Source organism: Eptesicus fuscus, chromosome 15 (assembly GCF_027574615.1).
Source record: "Eptesicus fuscus isolate TK198812 chromosome 15, DD_ASM_mEF_20220401, whole genome shotgun sequence".
NCBI lineage: Eukaryota > Metazoa > Chordata > Mammalia > Chiroptera > Vespertilionidae > Eptesicus > Eptesicus fuscus.
Window position 1 is genome coordinate 52,769,186 of NC_072487.1, and position 18,764 is coordinate 52,787,949.

The 18,764-nt window shown below is 45.9% G+C and overlaps 1 protein-coding gene and 1 non-coding gene across 3 annotated transcripts in view; both read left to right on the top strand.

Moving 5' to 3' along the window:
• The first annotated feature begins 519 nt into the window (after positions 1-519).
• LOC114231747 (U7 small nuclear RNA) lies at positions 520-582 on the top strand. The gene has a single exon (XR_003617745.1). It is a non-coding gene; the product is annotated as a U7 small nuclear RNA (small nuclear RNA).
• A 6,330-nt stretch (positions 583-6,912) lies between these two features.
• The window catches only part of ANP32B (acidic nuclear phosphoprotein 32 family member B), a 28,058-nt gene continuing 16,206 nt past the window's right edge, over positions 6,913-18,764 (top strand). Inside the window, exon 1 of one of the 2 annotated variants that reach the window (XM_054726724.1) lies at positions 6,913-7,248. In XM_054726724.1, the coding sequence (XP_054582699.1) occupies positions 7,195-7,248 (54 nt within the window). In that variant the 5' untranslated portion in view covers positions 6,913-7,194. The remainder of the gene's footprint in view (positions 7,249-18,764) is intronic. The other variant, XM_008141870.3, reaches the window with a different exon arrangement.

The window sequence follows — 18,764 nt, forward strand, 5'->3', positions numbered from 1 at the left end:
AAAATCTGAAATACATATATATGCTTCGATTGAGAAATTATACTTCTAGGAATTTATTTCAAGGAGCTAATTGCACAAAGATGTTATGTATAATGGTGAACAACTGGAAGAAACCTAAATGTCAATCAGTAGTAAACCAGGTAAATAAAGTATGCTATATCCATACAGTGAAATATGACACAGACTTTAAAAATGATGAAATAAAAAAAGATGTTTTAAAAAATGATGAAATAGACTTATATCTATTGACTTGGAGCAGTGGTCGGCAAACTGCGGCTTGCGAGCCACATGTGGCTCTTTGGCCCCTTGAGTTTTTAGCAAAGGCCAGCTTAGGAGTACCCTAATCAAAGTTAATAACAATGTACCTACCGATATAGTTTAAGTTTAAAAAATTTGGCTCTCAAAAGAAATTTCAATCGTTGTACTGTTGATATTTGGCTCTATCAACTAATGAGTTTGCCGACCACTGACATGGAGGAAACCCTATGATTTACTGATAAGTAAAAAATAAAAGCATGTTACAACTTACAGCTCTTTTTGAATTTGTCTAGTATGTCTTCTGGTTTTATACGTAAGGTCCTCCCTAAAAAAAAAAACAGCACGTTACAAAGCACCATTTATGCATTTATATAATATACTAGGGGCTCAGTGCACAAATTCATGAACCTTGGAAAGAACTGTGGGCTGCGAGGCTGCGGCAGGCACTGGAGTGGGTCTTGGCCCATCCTCTGCACCCCTGCCTGACCCCTCCCACCACGGTCCCCTCTCTGCCGACAGCCCTGTTCCTGTGCGGCCGCACCGGCCCCGCTTAACCCTCAGAAGCAGGGGGAGGTGAAGAAGCCCTCAGGGGTGATTGGGGCCAGCAGTGGGTGCTCAAACCCGCTAACGGCGCTGGCCCCACTCGCACCCACTGCTGGAGCTGACCCCAATCACTCCGTGCTGTAAGCAGGTGCAAGTGGGGCTGGTGCCAGCAGCAGGAGCAAGCACCGGGTGGGACTACAGTGCACAAGAGCAAAGAATTTTCGGTAACCAGAGGCTCACCAGGATGACAGTGACCAGTGCCTCGCCTTGGTCTTGCATCCCCGCTCACCTGCTCTACCATCCTGCCATAGCCGACACGTGCCATGTTCTGCACGTGCCCCCTGATGGTCAGCACATGTCATAGTGACCGGTTGTTCGGTTGTCCCGCTGTTCAGTCTATTTGCATATTAGGGATATATATATATATATATGTGTATATATATATATATATATATATATACACACACACACACACACATATACATATATATATATATATTTACATATGCATATACAATCATGGAGAAAATATTCACAAAAATATTAACAGTGGTTGCCAGTAGGTAATGAGATTTAGGCTGACTTTTATTTTCTTCTTTATACTTTTTTTGCATTGCATGAATTTGCTACATGAATATGTATTGTCTTTATATTCAGAAAAAGAAAAGCTATTTTCATTTTGTAGGAGCATGTCAAAGAATATATATTGTACAGGACAATTCAAATGGCATGGAAATATGTTCGTAATATATTATTAAATGAAAAAAGCAAGTTACAGTAACATCCTGCTTTTTAAAAATTTAATGTAATATATACAGTATTTCCTAGGTACTATGATAGTTTATTTTTTTACTATCTACTATTTCTGAAGTAAGGATGTCTCTTATAATCACTATGAATATTTAATGTAGTGGGTTTCCCCCTTGCTGCCTCCCTGAAAAGCTGTTATTAATGAGATGATGCTTCTGGCAATCTGAGACTTGAGAAAGTGCCATATGTGTATAGAGAAAAGACTGGAGGAATAGACACCAAAACGTGATCAGTGTGTGCTTAGCCCTGAATTGAGATTTTTATTTTCTTCTCTTTGTTAAGCATAGTTTTGAAGTTTTCTATAGTATATATATAGATAGACATAAAAAGAAACCTGGCTGCCCTGCTTTCCTTCCTTCCTTTATTATTATTGTTTCTTTTCTTTAAAGATCTAATTGGCTTTAATAGATGATTCATGAATTGGACAGCACTTCTTCTAGCAACTACAAAGGTGCTCCTGCCCTGCTTTTCAAGAAGAAGAGTGTGGGGGGAAATAAGTAGATTGTGAGGGTATTTGGGACGTTTGGCCTTTACCAAAATGAGACTAGCAAATTAGGGAGCACACAAACTACCTCGGGAGTGTCAGAGCCCAGAGTGAGGGAGGACTACCTCGCATGGCCACCAAGGGGCCTGTGGCCTGGCCAGACCTGGCAAAGCAAGCTTGAGAACAGATGGGAAAGTTCAGTCAGCAGGAGCAGGACTCTTGGATAGTTCTGTGTGGACAAGGAAATCCCTGTGAGGGAGGAGATAGTCCAGATGGTGGGGATAGTGGCTAATTATGGAGGAGATGCATATCCAACACTGTGGGGCCACTCAGATATTTTCCAGTCGAGCTCAGGAGCACATTCCCAGTTCATGATGAGCAACCAAGGATTGCATGAAACAGAAAATCAGTTCACCCCTTTTGAGAATCAAAACTTATCTCGGTTTGGGGTGATGCCTTTCCTCAAAGGAGCAGGGTAACTACAGGAAACCTGGACATAGAGCAGAGGTGGAGGACTGATGGCCACAGCAGAACTTCTACAGCCCGAGAAGACCAGCAAGCTCTGGCCTCTACTTAGGGTAAGGGAGTGACTAAGGCAGGGGCACAGAGGAGGGTGCCAGGCACTGTGCCAGGCAGAAGCTTCACCCACATGATCATGTGTAATCCTCACAAGCCTCATTAGGATCCTTCTCTGAAAGGGAAAAATAGCCTGGCCACGGTAGCTCAGTGGTTGAGCGTGGACCTATGAACCCGGAGTTCACTGCTGGATTCCCGGTCAGGGCACGTGCCTGGGGTTGCAGGCTCAGTTCCCAGTGTGGGGCGTGCAGGAGGCCGATCAATGATTCTCTCTCATCACTGATGCTTCTATCTCTCTCCCCCTCTCCCTTCCTCTGTGAAGTCAATAAAAATATATTTATAAAAAAATAAAAGAAAAAAACATTCAGCAAAGTGAATACTCATATTTATCGTATTAACTCATTGTTTTTCGTAAAGAGGTGGGAAAAACAAGTCTCAAAAAAAATCTTTAATCTGACCCTAATGTCGTGTTTTCAAAATTATGTATAATATAGAAAAAAAAGCTGCAAGGATATATACCTTAATAGTGGGTGTATCTCAATGGTAGGAATTTAATTTTTAAATTTTATATCCTGTGTGTGTGTTTTTCTCCCCTGAATCCCGGCAATGCGTATGTAAATCTTCTTGAAGCAAAGAAAACAAAAAAGGTTTTTCAGAAGCAGTCGTGAGGACTAGTGGATCAAAGAAATGAGAATGAATTACAGTGAGACCTTAATGACAGAAAAATCCAGTTTCTTACTAGCTATGTGAGTTCCACTTGGCTTCTCCAAGTCTGTTTCCTAAACAATAAAAGGGGATTATAGTCTTGTCCCAGTGAGCTGTTGCCAGGATTAACTGAAATGCAATATACATGAAAGTCCCAAGCACAGTACTTGGCATAAAGATGGTGCTTAATAAATACTAAACCCGTCTCTTGATAGTCACAGCTCTTCCTCGCTGCCCCAGGAAGGCCTAGCACCTACAGCTATCTCAGAGAACAGAAAGGAATTTGGTTCCCTTGTCAAAGACCCTTTACTGGACCTGCAGCGGCCTACACACCTGACACTCTGCCCTCCTCTGTTTACCATCTGGAGACTTATAAGTTCTCACTCTTACCCAATTTTCATCTATTTGCCTCTCCCTCTCCCTTTGTCTCAACAATCTCAGCTGCCTAGGTAGTATTCTTGAGTACATGCGACATTATTTTCAACATAATACATATTTGCAGAGCACCTATGTTCTAAAGATGGCCCAGGCCTCCTACTCCCTATTTATATCATCCAGAAATATCCATATGAGCTCACAGTCCAGTTGAAATTTTAGAACCTTCAACAACCCCCATGTGTTGCCTAACTGCTATAACAGGTACACACACCATGCTATGGAATGTCAGAGGGCAGATTAAGCAATGGATGCACATGTGTATAGCAGAGGACGGTTAGTTTTTCAAAAGTAATGATTTCTTCCTATGTTGTACACTAGCTTCATATACCGTCTTTACAAAAGAGAAAGGATGCCATTTTGCCAAACTGACTTCACAGCCAGTTAGATCAATGCCTGAACTGGGCTATTTCCTCTCATCTTCAGATTTATTAAAATTTGTTCCCAGCAACAAATTTGTGGAAAGTTCGGTCATCTGATGGTTTGACCAATGACCTGATGGTGCTGAGGCATTGGAGAGGAGAGAGGTCCAAGGAGTCACAAATTAGAGTGTTCCCCTCAGACAATTATTATTGGAATACACACACATTCTGATTAACAGGCAGTTTTAAGACTCAAAAGGGACCAAAACCAGGCATTATTTGACATTTGCATTACTTATTAGACAAACATGTCAATGGAAGTAAAAAAATATTTCATCTATAGTTCAGACTCCCTAATAAATAAGCTGTTTTCATTTTCCTTATTCCTTCCAGTCCTTATTCAAATCCATAAATCCATGAACATGATAATAACCATGGATTAGATACAATGACAGTCTATATTCTACTTCTTCCTCACACCCAGATGCATACTCAGAATGACGTTAAGTACAGCAATATTCAAAACCAGGGCACTGTAACAGCCCCTTCAGGCCCGTGGACTGACAGTCCAGTGGAAGATGTTGGCAGGGTAGTGAGACACACCCTGCTCTGCCTGTGTTATTTATGCCTCTGGCAGTGAAGCCCCTGACAAAGAAGCATGTCACTGGAACACATGCTCTTTGTTCATAGAGGTGCATGCCAGCACCGGCTGTGTCAGAAGGGACAGTACGGGGTCTGTAGTCTCTCCTCCTTTGGCTGTTTTGCTTTCTTTCTATTTGCTGCACATTGTGGTTATGTTTATTAATTACTTTGTAGCTTAACCTTATAAAACACACATTTATCTTGTGACGGGAGTCCTTCATACCCCTATGAGTTGGTCATAGAGGATAGGGTCCCAAGATTTGCCTGTTTTTTTCCCTAAGGATCAGTACCACCTCTCCCATGAGCCACCAGGTTACCAGTCTCTCTAGCACAGAGCTACCATGTCCCAGTCTCCTTCAGCACCTCCCCCTTACCTGCAAGATGGCACCTGCATGTTCTTTTTGGTATTAAAGGTGCTCTACAGATGTTCCAGACCTCATGTTCCAAATCAGGCCCCCATGCCCAGACTTCATTCCAATCAGAATGATTGTATCGCAGAAAAGATGGCAGGCTTTAGAGTTAGACCCCTCTGGGTTTAAACCCCAGCTCCTCCTCTTGTTGGCCATGCAGCTTAAGGTTCAGTTCCTCATCTGTAAAATGATTAAAATAAAATCTACTTCACAGAGGTGTCTTTGGATTAAATGAGAAAGAACACATCAAGCCCTAAAAGTGGATGATCCATCATTGCTTGCGAGCTCATGGAACTGATTTGCTAGTTATTTTCATAAAAGCCTTCATCTCACGGCCTTGTAGTTCTCACAACCTTATAGTTTAGTCCTCGTATGACATCGTGAAGAGCACTTATCCTCACCATTTTCCCATCACAGAGATGTCTGCTAAGACTAACATTTTTAAGACTCGGGAAACGGCATACCAGAAAGTTTTTGCCTTCCCCAGAGCCTTTTAAAAACATTCTTTTGCTTTGAAAATTTAATTAATTACATATTTTTAAAAATTGTTATAAGTAGTTTTGTTTGCCACAGGTAGAATGGGAGGGGGAAGTCTTTAAGAAAACCTTAGGTTGATGCATAGAATTGTTTTTCTCTACTCATAAGTTGTTCCCAATCTTTGGAGCCTTTTGTCTATATTAGAAATAAGATGGTATCTGATTAGACATATGATGCATTTACTTATTTGAAGCTGAATATAGGTATGTTACTTTAGGAGGTCTGCAAAGCAAACTTAATGCTCTAACCCTGGCTTTCAGGGAGTTCTCTGAACCGGACCATTACAAAGGCTACCTGCCAAGCTTCACCCAAAACCAAGACCATGAAGAATTCACACACCTCACAGGGGTTCCCTAAGGAATAATGGGATAAAAGTCTACGGACACACTGTAAAACTCCAAGGCCCCATTAGAAATGCTAATTGCTGCCTTGCTAGCCTACATTTAACTGTTAGAAACCCAGGGACATTCTACTGAACTGGGGGGACGCTCGGCTCCTCTGTGGCTGGGGCAAGTGTCCGCAGTTGCACCCGTCCCCGCGACTCCACCCGGTGCCACGCGATACAACACGGGGTGACCGCGATTCCGCTCCCGACGGGGGTCCTTTTAGCCCTTCCATGACCACCCGGCCAAGGAGACAGCGGGGTTCGGGCTGCGGACTCACGCTGTGGGGAGCAGAAGGTGAACCCGAAAGCCCCACGTCCCGCGCTCCCTTCACGTGCCCCACTTTCGCGGGCGTCGGGCTGGCATGGCCGAGCCTCGGCGGCCGGACCTGGCCTTACGGACCCCCGAAGCCGGACTCTAAAGCCTCCTCTCCCCACGAGCCCTCCGGGCAAATGTCCAAGTGCGGGTCGGAGACCCGCGTCTGGGCGCAGCGAGGTGGGCCCGGGGAGAGGGGGGGGTGTCTCAGTTGGGCGGTGGGCGGGGAAGCCCCCAGAGGAAGGTCTTACATCAGCCACCCCACGTGCAGCCGGAGGGAGGAAGTCGCTCGGGTCCCCCGGGTGGCGCCTTTCCCCCGCCCCCGGCCCCCCTCGCCCCCGCCCCGCTCCGTCTCCCCGCCCCGTCCTTGGTGCAACCGCGGCTACCTAGTCCAGCGGCGCCGCGCGGGGCCGAGTGAGCGGAGCAGCCGCCTGCGCCGCGTCGCCGGTTTAAGCGCAGTGCGGTCCGCGGCCGGGGGCGGCGGTAGTGAGACCAGCGCTGCGCTCCAGCCCCCTTTTCCCTCCATGGTTTCTCTCCGCTCCCGTGAGTAACTTGGCTCCGGGGGCTCCACTCGCCTGCCCGCACGCCGCCAGCCGCCCAGCACCGCACCGCCCCGCCGGCCTCTGCCGACAGCAGACCCCTTCCGACGGCCCTAGCCGCGCAGGCCGGGACGCCTCTCCCCCCTCCGCCTCCGCCGCGGAAAGTTAAGTTTGAAGAGGGGGGACGAGGGGAACATGGACATGAAGAAGAGGATCCACCTGGAGCTGAGGAACCGGACCCCGGCAGCTGTAAGCAGAGCCCCCCTTCGGGCGCCCTCTCCTCCAATGACTTGCATGTAATGGTGGCCACCTGCGGGGCCCCGGCCGCGGGTTCTCCGGCCTCGGCGCGGGGAAGGGCGCAGCTCGCGGGCTCGGACGGGAAAGGCGGGCGGGCGGGCGCGGAGGGGGGAGCAAGCGCGCGGGGATTAACTCTTTGGCGCCCGCGGGCCCCCGCGGCCGTCAGGGGAGGGTGGTGGGGTGGGGGGAAAGCAAACTTTGAGCTCCTCGTCCGCCGGGGTCCTTCCCGAAGGAGCGCGTGTGCGTGTGGCCGGTGGCGCGGGAGGGAGGAGGGGTTGTGTAACGCTGGGAGCCATGTTTGCAGCCTCCCGGGGTGCGCGGCCCGGCGGGACCCGGCCAGCCCAGCAGCCGCGCGGCCATCCCAGGCGGGGCCCGCGGCGGGCCAGGCCGGGCTTCGCGCGCCCCGGGCCGGCTGCGGAAGGGGCTGGAGCGCGGGGGTGGACGTGGCTCTCCCAGCCAGGCCTTGCGGTTGACGCCGGCCCGGGGGGCAGGGGCCAGGGCCGGGGCCGGGAGGCGAGGAGGGCGCCTTTGCCGCGGAGGGGCGGGGGGGGGGGGGCGGCGGGAAGCCCCCTCGGGTGCCCGGGCTCAGGCGGGCGCGGCCTGGCGCGCGCGGAGCGGGGGAGGGGCGAGCCCGGGCAGCGGAGGTGGCGCAACCGCCGCCCCTCCCGAGGCCAAGTTTGAAAAAAGGACGCAGTTCCCGCCATTTTTCAAGCCTAAAAATAAAACTTTCTCCACCATTTCTCCCGCTTCCCGTTCGCCTTCGGGGCCTTCCCCACTCCCGCTCTCTCAGGGCGGGCCCCGCTCGGCCCGGGCCAGCCGTTATAACGGCGGCTTCGCTCTCCCTCGCCGCGGCGGCGGGTTCCGGGGCCGCGGTCCGGGAGGCTGGCCCCTCGGTGTGGGCGGGCGGCGGCTCCCAGCGCCAGCCGGGGCGCGCCACAGGCCGACACAGCGCCATGTTGGCGGGCACCCGTCTCCCTCCGCCGCCAGAGCCGGCTGCGGGCTCGGCCCTGCCCGCCCGCCCCCCCCCCGGTGGCTGCCGGCCGCCGCTTCCCCGGCGGAGTTCGCGGCTTTTCTGCCGCCTCGCTGGGCTCGGCTGGCACTGGCGGGAGCCGCGCGCTCCGCCGTCGGCTCCTCTCCTCTCGGGAGCGCTCCGTCCTGCCTTCCCCCCCCTCCCCCCTATTCTTAAAAGGGCGATGCCAGGAGCCGGCTCCGCCCGGGCCAGGCGCCGGGGTGCGGGCGGGCCTAGGCGGCCTCTGCCCGCGCAAGTGCCCGAGCGCGGCCGCCTGAGGCCTGCAGTCGCGGGCTGCGGCCGGGTGAGCGGCGGGCGGGCCTTTGAGCGGCGCCCCTTCCTTCCCCACCCCTCCTCCCCTGCCCGCCCCGCGAGCTGGAGCGGCTGCCCGCGGCCGGGCGCCACGCGGGGAAGCCGCGCCTCTGCCAGACCCCCTCCCGGGTGAGCGGCGAGCTCCGGCCGCGGGCAGCCCTGCCCCGGGCTGGCGATGGGCGCGTTTCGTGCAGCCGGAGAGCTGTGGGTGTAACAAGTTGCCCACTTGTGGGAATTCGGCCGGGGTTTACCGGGTGCGCACGAGGTGGTGAGTGCTGGCGTGCACGAAGTCACCGAAGGTGACGTTAGGGGCGCCCGCCGCGTGGCCACCCCGAGCGTCCCGGTTGGATCTGCGGACACGGGCATCGTGACCACCAGCCCCCCCCCCGCGCTTTTCAGGTTGAGGTTGGACCACGTCTGTCCCGTCGGCTCATCAGTCAGACATTTTGTGTTGGCCACGTGCTAGTATGTTGAAGGGTTAAGCTTCTTCACACTGTAAAACTCGAAGAGTTGTGTTATTTTGAGTTGTAATTCCAGGAGTTTACGTTATTACTGAGTAGTTGTAAATCAATAGAATGTGGGCTAATTAAATTTAGCCAAAATTTCCAAAAGAAAAGTACCCACGTGGATCTAAAGGTTTTCAAATCTAGAATTTGAATTCTTTGTGCCTAAGCTAAATAAAGTACTATTAATACAGTATTCAGTAAGACTTGACTTGGGGTGAACACAGAATACATTACACAAATGATGTATTATAGAATTCTACGCCTGAAGCCTAGATAATTTTAATAGCCAATGTCACCCAAGAAAATTCGACAAAAAGTTAAAAAAGAGAGTGGGGGGAACTTACAGCACTTGATAAATAAATAAATAAATAAATAGATAGATAGATAGATAAATAGGTAAATAATAAAGTGCTCAGTAAAAGCAGTGTTGCTCTCTCGGGGAAATACAACTGGGCTGGTGTTCCCACTATATTGAATTTTTTTTTGTAAATGAGGTAACTAATATATTGCTTTTTTAAAGTGTACATATATGTGCAAGTATTAATTTTTTAAGTAATCAACAGGCCTTACCCTCTTGCCAAAGGCTAGAGTCGTGTGGCTATTTAATTAAAATTAGATTTGACAGTTGCACGATCCCCATTTCAAGTGTTCATAAGCCACAATTGACTAGTAGCTACTCTGTTGGACAGCACTAGCCTACAGTAATCCAGTGGTTTATTAAATAAATATTTGAGTGCCAACAGCATGCAGGCCCTGGAAAAGCAGTGTGAACAAAGCACCGTGCTGCAGCCCCTTTCCCCCTGAGGCCTCAGACGCCTGTGGTGCCTGTTGCACTGGTGCAAGTTAGGGGTTTTGAGTGTTACAGGAGCCGGTTAAGATTGTGGGGAAAAAGAAGGTTCCCCCAAGGGACTCTGATTGGGAGACTGAGACCAGTAGGAGTTAGGTTCTTAGGAGAGGAAAGCTTTGACCTTAAACAGAAGGCTTTACCAGGGGAAAAAAATGCTGCAGTTTGAAGGGAAATATTTTTTAAGAGGAGTTAAAAAAATGTTTTTGCACAAAAGCATTATTAAGGCAAATGAGAAGTTCCAAGATGACTCCTTTAAAACCAAACTTGACTAGTCACATGGTTCCTTAGGTTTGTGTGGGACCTGCTCTTAGAAAGTAGGTTTGGCCTTCAGGATTCTGAAGACTTTTGTCATTTGGGGAAGGAGGAAGAATTCTTTCTCCATTTAATGTATGAACAGAAAGCTCTTAAATGCCTCTAAGACTGTATTCCGTGGTTGACCTTAATATCATCTAGTGAGAGCTAAGTGTTTGAGGAGGGTAAGTGGAAGTTTGATCATAAATGTTAGGGTATATGCCGCCTTCTTATTTTATTTGGGGGTTTGCAGAAGACCCTGGTAACACTTTACCTTGTGTTCTTTGGCCAAAGGCTTAGGTCAAGGTAATACGTTCAGTTCATCTATTAGTATAGCCTTGTTCTTTATAAACACAGATACATTAATTTCTCTGAGGGGAAGAGGACTAAAAATATATGTGTAACTCAGTGTTTTCTAAGTCCAGAACAGCTCTTTATATCAGAGGTGTGTTCTCATAGTGGAAAAAATGGTTAAGAAAGAATGGTGATAATCATTTAAAAGTATAAGCAAGGATAGGAAATGTTTTATGTAAAATATTTGTATTGTACTTCACTGAGAACAAATTGTACAGCCTTAAAACATACCATATACAACACATAAATTGCTGGTACAAACACCTTATTAACTCTGCATCTAGGGACAGGTAGCCTGATAATAGCTCTGCTTGAGTTTTTCCTTCAAAATTAGAAAGCCAACCAGTTCCTGTGGTTACAGTCCATGCCCCTGTGGAACATGCTGGGCTGTTTGCTAGACTGAGATATTTCATAGGCCATAAATAAGAATAGTCTTTCATTAGTCCCAATTTACTGGGAAAAAATTTAGGTTTTCCTCACATTTTCCCCAACTTTTGGCATCTATTGTTTTGTCTCTCTTGATGTAATTTTGAGCTCAATGGGATATTCTGATTGGGTGCATAGCAGCTAACTGGGTTTTTTCCTTGTGTAAGTAATACATATTCATTGAAGAAAAAATTGATATAAATAAGCTAAAAAAGTAGATACTGAGAAGCAAAAATTTAAAAATAGAAATCTCATACATACCCATTCTACAATTTAGACATTCTGATGTGTAGCATTTATTTAGTTATATAAATAAAATGCAGCAAACATCTTTATCTTTCTATGTAATTATTTTATTATAGCCTTACTGTTAATGTCTGCATTGGTTGTAATTTAATCATCCCCATGGGATGGTCAGAAGTTGTTTTTTTTTTGCCATTTAAATGGTATTGAAATGAGCATCTCATAAAGTGAGTATCTTCTACCAAATTGCTTTTTAATTTTTTTTTTATTTAATCCTCACCCGAGGATATTTTCCCATTGATTTCTAAGGAGAGTGGGAGAGGGAAAGACAGAGAGAAACATCTATGTGAGAGAAACACATCAGTTGGTTGCCTCCTGCATGAACCCCAACCAGGGCACAGGCCAGGAAGGAGCTTGCAACCAAGGTACATGCCTTTGACCGCAATCAAACCCAGGACCCTTTGGTCTGTAAGCCACCGCTCTATCCACTGAGCCAAACCGGCTAGGGCCCAGATTGCTTTTTAGAATGGTTCCCTTTACCCACCAGTAGGCTATGGATGTTTACTTCATGCCATTACTTCTGCCACCCAAACACATTTGAGAACCACTAATATAAATCTGTTCTATTGTTAATTTGAAAACATCCTTTTAAAATAACTGTAGGGTAGAAGGTTTGAACAGTGGTTAACTCAGAAGAATGGAAATTAGCAAGAGTAGCAGGAGTTACTTTTTCTACCTTTTGGATTATTTCACTTAGTACAATAATTATGTAATATTTTTTTCTAATCCTCACCTGAGAATATTTTTTCCATTTATTTTTAGAGAGAGTGGAAGTGGGGGGGGGGGGGTGAGAAAGAGAGAAACATCAGTATGAGAGAGAAATAAATTAGTTGCCTCCCACATGCATCCCGACCAGGACTGGGAACTGTGGGAATCTAACCCGCGATCCTTTAGTCCATGGGCCAACACTCTATCCACTGAGCCAAACCGGCTAGGACTGTATTTTCTAATTAAAGTAATTGGTAACTTAAAATGATCTTTAATTTCTCCATAGTTCCCCCCCCCCCCCCCCCCCCCCCCCCGTGACAAGGATAACTTGTAATTGGGGAAGGTACCCCAACCAGTTAGGTAAAACTTATCTCTCTTTTTTTTTTTTTTTAGTGTAGCAAGAGGAGTGGAAAATGAGAGCAAATTGGAGAGGGTGGAAGGGAAATTGCTTAACATTTTTTGTGGCTCCCAGCTCCAGTCCCCATAACTAGGCTATAGTATAGCTCAAATTTTTCAATGAAAACAGCAGTGTTTTGCTGATAGCTACAGAAAAACAAACAAAAACCCAAAAGTTTAAACAGAAAATAATGAATTTTTTGTTTTAGTTCTCAAGTGTTTATACCTTAAATTCATATTTAATTGGAAAATGAGGTATGAAGAAGCGTGAATTTGACCCCAAAAGTTAAAACATCTATTTTTGAGCCGAAGGCCTACTAACTATTTTGGACCAAAGAGCTCCTCTAAGTTGTATACACAAATGTACAAGTGTCTGCCCAACCTTCCCTTCTTAGGTAGTAGCCATGGAAGATTTGGGGCATAAGAAGGGAAAACTAGGGTCGTTTCTCCTTGATTAGAACCTCCCATGTATTCTAGATCTAGATTGGGAGGCAATGCCTATCAATCACTCCCCCCTCCCCCCACAAACACACACATTGCCCCATGTACACTCTTTAAAAAATATATATTTTTATTGATTTCAGAGAGGGAGAGAGAGAAACATCAATGATGAGAAGAATCATTGATTGGCTGCCTGCATGCCCCCCACTGGATATTGAGCCCACAGCCTAGGCATGTGCCCTAACGGGGAATTGAACTGTGACCTGCTCGTTCATAGGTCAATGCTCAACCCCTGAGTCATACCACCTGGGCCCCATGCAAATTCTTGGACAGTTGTGCTCTCCCTTGCAAGGTAATCTGGATCCCTTCACACTTCACAACTCATTGGTTGATCCTTGTATGTGTCCTGACCAGGGATTGAACCTACAACCTTGGTATTTTGAGATGAGGCTTAGTTATTTCAAATGCTCCTGACACAGTGCCAGAGAAAAGATACCTTTTCACCAAAGGTGTTTTTAAAAAATATATATTTTTATTTATTTCAGAGAGGAAGAGAGAGATAGAAACATCAATGATGAGAGGGAATCATTGATTGGCTGCCTCCTACATGTTGGACAGCCTGCAACCCAGGCATGTGCCCTTGACCGGATAGAACCCGGAACCCTTCGTTCCACAGGCCGATGCTCCATCCACTGAGTCAAACTGGGTAGGGCTTCACCAAAGCTTTATTTAGAACTTTAAACAGGCTAAAAGACTGCTTGATGGAAGGCTTTCCAGACCTGTCATATTTTGGCTCAGCACTGAGTGGGACTCCTCCTATGGTCTCTGCTTTCTGCAGTAATTCTCACTCTGCTCTGTCTTCTTACTGTGCCTCTGGAGCCCTGTTCTGGGAGGGTAGCACATTTCTTTACATCCTTATCCTTCCTAGAAAAGTGAAGAGACATGCTTTTTCTACTGAGCCATACAACCCTCTGCCCTACTCACCCCAGTAAATTCTGTTGCCTTCTACTCATGGAGAAAATTAAAGGTCTCAGTGTACATTCCCTGAACTTCTTGCTCTCCCACTTATAAATTCACCTATATTGGTGCCTATCCTAGCTGTCTACTGCACAAGAAGAGCTGCCCTGCCTCCAACAAGAGTAGAATGATATATCTCATTTTTAAAATGTATTTATGTTATTTCTTGTAATTGAACATTTTATTTTTTAGTGTCTACCATATTGATGATTTGTATTTTATGGCTTGTCTTTTTTTTTTTTTTTTTGTAAATGTCTCTTTTAGGGTGTTTATTTTTTCCTTACTAGGGTAATGTAGAGGGCCCCCTGGGAAGGCACACAGACTTTCTTTAAATTGTCAGCTGAGCCCGAGGCACTGGCAGAGTTGCATCCCGGTTACACCCCCCCTCCCCCCCCAGAAGGCAAGGGGTGGTGTTATCAGTTCTGATTTACCTTTGTCCAGGTGTTGGGAGCAGGCTTTGAGATGTAAATCCAGTCTAGCACCGGGAAAGAGGGAATGAATAGGACCTGGGCCCTCCCAAGCTCCTTTGATCCTAAGTTTTTTCGGGGAAACCCCTTTGTATTTTGGAATATAAATAAATGCGCTGTGTCAGCTGTGGCATGACTGTCCCTCCATCAGAGTGACAGCATCCCACCCAGCTCCCAGCTTATTTCTGTTTCTGCCTCTTGTCTCTTTCTATTATTTCTTAACCCCCAACTCCTCCACTCAGGAACCTGACCTGTTTCCTTTTCCATGCTGGACTCGGAAAAGAGAGAAACACCCCCCACAGGGTAAAAACAATATCCTCAAGAAAAGTATAAATGTATATACCTAGAATTTTCATGTATCAAGTAAGGTCACAAAACATTAAAAAGAAGAGTTCATAACTCAATGATAGAGTCAAATGTTTATATTCTTTTGTATCGCAATAGCTTTTAAGGAAACAATCCTAATTACAGAAGAGATTTTACATAAGATATTATGGCATTTTTTATAATAGGGAAGATTGGAACTGTGTTCTACAAAAAGGATTGTAGTTTATGGTACATCCATACACTTTAATTTATTTAGCTATTAACAGATATTCAGAGTTGTAGCTGTTTTTTTAATTGATTTTAGAGAGAAACATTGATTTGTTGTTCCATTTATTTATGCACTCATTGGTTGATCCTTGTATGTGTCCTGACCAGGGATTGAACCTACAACCTTGGCATTTTGAGATGACACTCTAACCAATTGAACTACCTAGCCAGAGCAGAGTTGTTATTTTAAAGTATGCTAAGTCATGGTTTTATCTTGCCTATATTTAAAATACACAAAGACCAAAAAAAAATACCAAAATATCAATAGTAATGAACATTAATATGCTTTCCATTAATGTATGTTTATGGTCAGAAATTTGATTATGCTTAGATACATGTTTTCTCTCATTTCATCATCTGCTCAGTCCCCTACAATCTTTACACAAACCCCTGTATGGTACTTTAAAAGACTAGCAGTGACTTTTTTACCTTTATTTTTTTTAAAATAGGTTAACATTCTCATCAATGAAGTACAAAATAAGGTTTTAGAGAAAAGTCTCCCAGCCACTTTCTCTGAGAGATTATTTCTGTGAGGTTTTAAGTATATACTAGAGGCCTGGTGCATGAAAATTTGTGCACTTGGGGGAGGGGAGAGCCCTCAGGGGATGTCCTACTAATGGCTTAGGCCTGCTCTGCCCAGGGAGCAGGCCTAAGCTGCAGTCTGGCCTCCCTCTGTGGGAGGCAACCAGGTGGCCCCCCACCCCCATTGCCCCTCCATTTCCATTGGTTGCTGCCGCCTCTCCCCCCCTCCCCCCCCATTGCCATCCCCTCCCTCTGCCCACTGGCACTGGCCTGGCGCTGCCTGCTCGCCAGCCCCGCCCCCCTCCAACTGGTTGTCCCACCATCCAGTCAATTTGCATATTATGCTTTTATTATATAGGACTAGAGGCCTGGTGCATGGATTCATGCACTGGTGGGGGGCACGGCCTGCAGGGATCAGCCTGCTGTGGGAGTGCCACTCATCCCAGTCAGCTGAGCGGCTCTCCCACTGTGAGAGCACACTGACCACCAGGGCACAGCTTCTGCATTGACCGTATGCCCCCTGGTGGTCAGTGCACATCATAGCGAAAGGTCGTTCTGGTTGTTGGGCTTTTATAGATAAGAAAGTGGTCCTAACCGGGTTGGCTCAGTGGATGGAGCGTCGGCCTGCGGACTGAAGGGTCCCAGGTTCGATTCCAGTCAAGGGCATGTACTTTGGTTGCGGGCACATTCCCAATAGGGAGTGTGCAAGAGGCAGCTGATCAATGATTCTCTCTCATTGATGTTTCTAATTCTCTATCCCTCTCCCTTCCTCTCTGTAAAAATCAATAAAATATATATATATTTTTTAAAAAAGTGAATGTGTGATATATTACATAAATAAGACATTCTGTACATTTTTCATACCACAGTGTATCCTGGAAATTATTTCCTTGTTAAGGGCATTTAAGTTTTCTAATTTTTTCAATCACTTCTTGTGCTTTCTTTCATAAGCCTTTCTGGGTGTTTCAACCTAATGTTTCATTTTTGGGTATTCCCTGATTTTTCTCAAGTCTCCTTTGCAAGATTCCGTCTCCTCAGGGTTCCATCCTTAGTCCTCTTCCTAGGAGTTCCAGCCTCCCACTACTGTCTGTTCTGGTGACTCACAAATATGGAATTTACAACCCAGACTTCCCCTGAACTCTATACCACATGTCCAATTCTCTAGGGATCCTTTCATCTGGGCATCCCATAGGAAACAAACAGTATCCCTTTTGTTATTCCTTACACACCTCCCTCAACAAACTTTCTTATTTCCATCAAGCTACATGGTTCCCATTTCTCTAAACCAGAACCTCTGCTCCATCATCTTCTATACTCAATAGCTAAGCCTGCAAATTAGAACTCACTTTAACAGACTAGGATGGGGAGCTTTGTTGGATAGAACATCATCCAGACCCACCAGAGTTTGTGGGTTTGATCCTCATCAGGGCACATAACAAGAATGCATAACCAATGAATGCATAAATAAATGATCAACAAATGTATGTTTCTCTCTCCCCCTTCCTCTCTAAAAAAATTAAGAAAAAACAATTTTTAATTTAAAAATCAAGAAAAAACAATTTTTAATAAAAAGAACCACTTTAACATTTTTTCCCTCCCAGGTTCCTCTTTTTGATTTCTGTTCTGCAATTTGGTTCAGCAAACCTGTATACTCACATTTAAATGCTTTATGGTAGTTTTTTTAAAAATGTATTTTTATTGATTTCAGAGAGGAGGGGAGAGAAAAAGAGAGTTAGAAACATCAATGATGAGAGAGAATCATCAATCGGCTGCCTCCTGCACACACACACACACACACACAGGATTGAGCCCGCAACCCAGGCATGTGCCCTTGACCAGAATTGAACCCGGGACCCTTCTGTCCGCAGGCCAACGCCCTATCCACCAAGCCAAAGCGGCTAGGGCGCTTTATGGTAGTTTTTTATAAGTCTAGTTAAAGTGGAATTTCATTGGTTGAGAGAAATTGTCTAAAAGGTGATTTCGCCCTAACCAGTTTGGCTCAGTGGATAGAGCATTGGCCTGCGGGATGAAGGGTCCTAGGTTCGATTCCGGTCAAGGGCATGTACCTTGGTTGTGGGCACCAAGTAGTGGGTGTGCAGGAGGAAGCTGATTCTCTATCCCTCTCCCTTCCTCTCTGTAAAAAATCAATAAAATATATTTTTAAAAAAAGGTGACTTCACCCAGTAAACTGGGAGGCAAAATGGCTTAAGATTGAATATGGCTAAATCCTCCTCAATTGGCTTTTGGCATATTGGGGTCATTTCATTCTGTATAATGAAGTGATCATTTGGATTCTCTGTCAGATACAGTCATAGAAAATCCCCTAAACCAAATGGGCCCATTTTAGTAGCGTTGTAGTATACTACTTAGGTGGGTGGCAATAACAACCTTTTTTTTTATATTTTGGGGGTTTTTTGTTGTTGATTTTTGTTAATCCTCACCCAAGAATATTTTTTCCATTGATTTTTTTTTTCTAGTGAGAATGGAAGGGAGGGAGAGGGAGATAACAGAGAGAGAAACATTGATGTGAGAGAGAAACATCAACAGGTTGCCTCCCGCACATGCCCCAATCAGGGCCCATTAAGCCTGCAACCAGGTACCTGCCCTTGACCAAGAATCAAACCCGTGATCCTTCGGTCTGCGCTCTAACACCTGAGCAACTGGCTAGGGAGGTGTGTGTGTATTTAATACAAAAGGAATACCTGCTAGTAAAAAAAAGAAAACTTCATCTAGATAATGAATAAAGTAGACAGCATTCCCCTAGTTCCTTTCCTGAGAGGTTACTTTCTCAGCATTTCCTATGTCCCAAGCACTGCTCTACAACAGCTCCATGAGGTGGGTAATATCTTTTTCCACTTCATAGATGAGGAAACTGAGGCACAAGAGAGGTTAAGTGGCTTGCCCAAGGTCACACAGGTTATAAGTGGCAGAGCCAGGCATCTGTATCCATAGCCCAGCTCTCCTCAGTTGACCTCTTAGGTTTTCACATGTGCTGATTTTCATCAGAAGAAGGAAGAATGGCAGAGATGTCTAGAGAAAAGTAGAAGGAAGGAAAACGGTATAATAGCACTGCATGCATCCTGACTGAAACCAGGGCTTCTGAGGAGGAAATAGGGCAGTGAGAAATAATGAAGAAGCAAGTGAGAAGTGGTGGTGGTGTGGGTATCACAGACTCTATAAATCTGTTTCCTTCTCTGTAAATGGGGGGAGATGTGGTGGTGCCAGGAATAACAAGTACAGTCTCGATAAATGATAGCAATTAATAGAGTAGGATC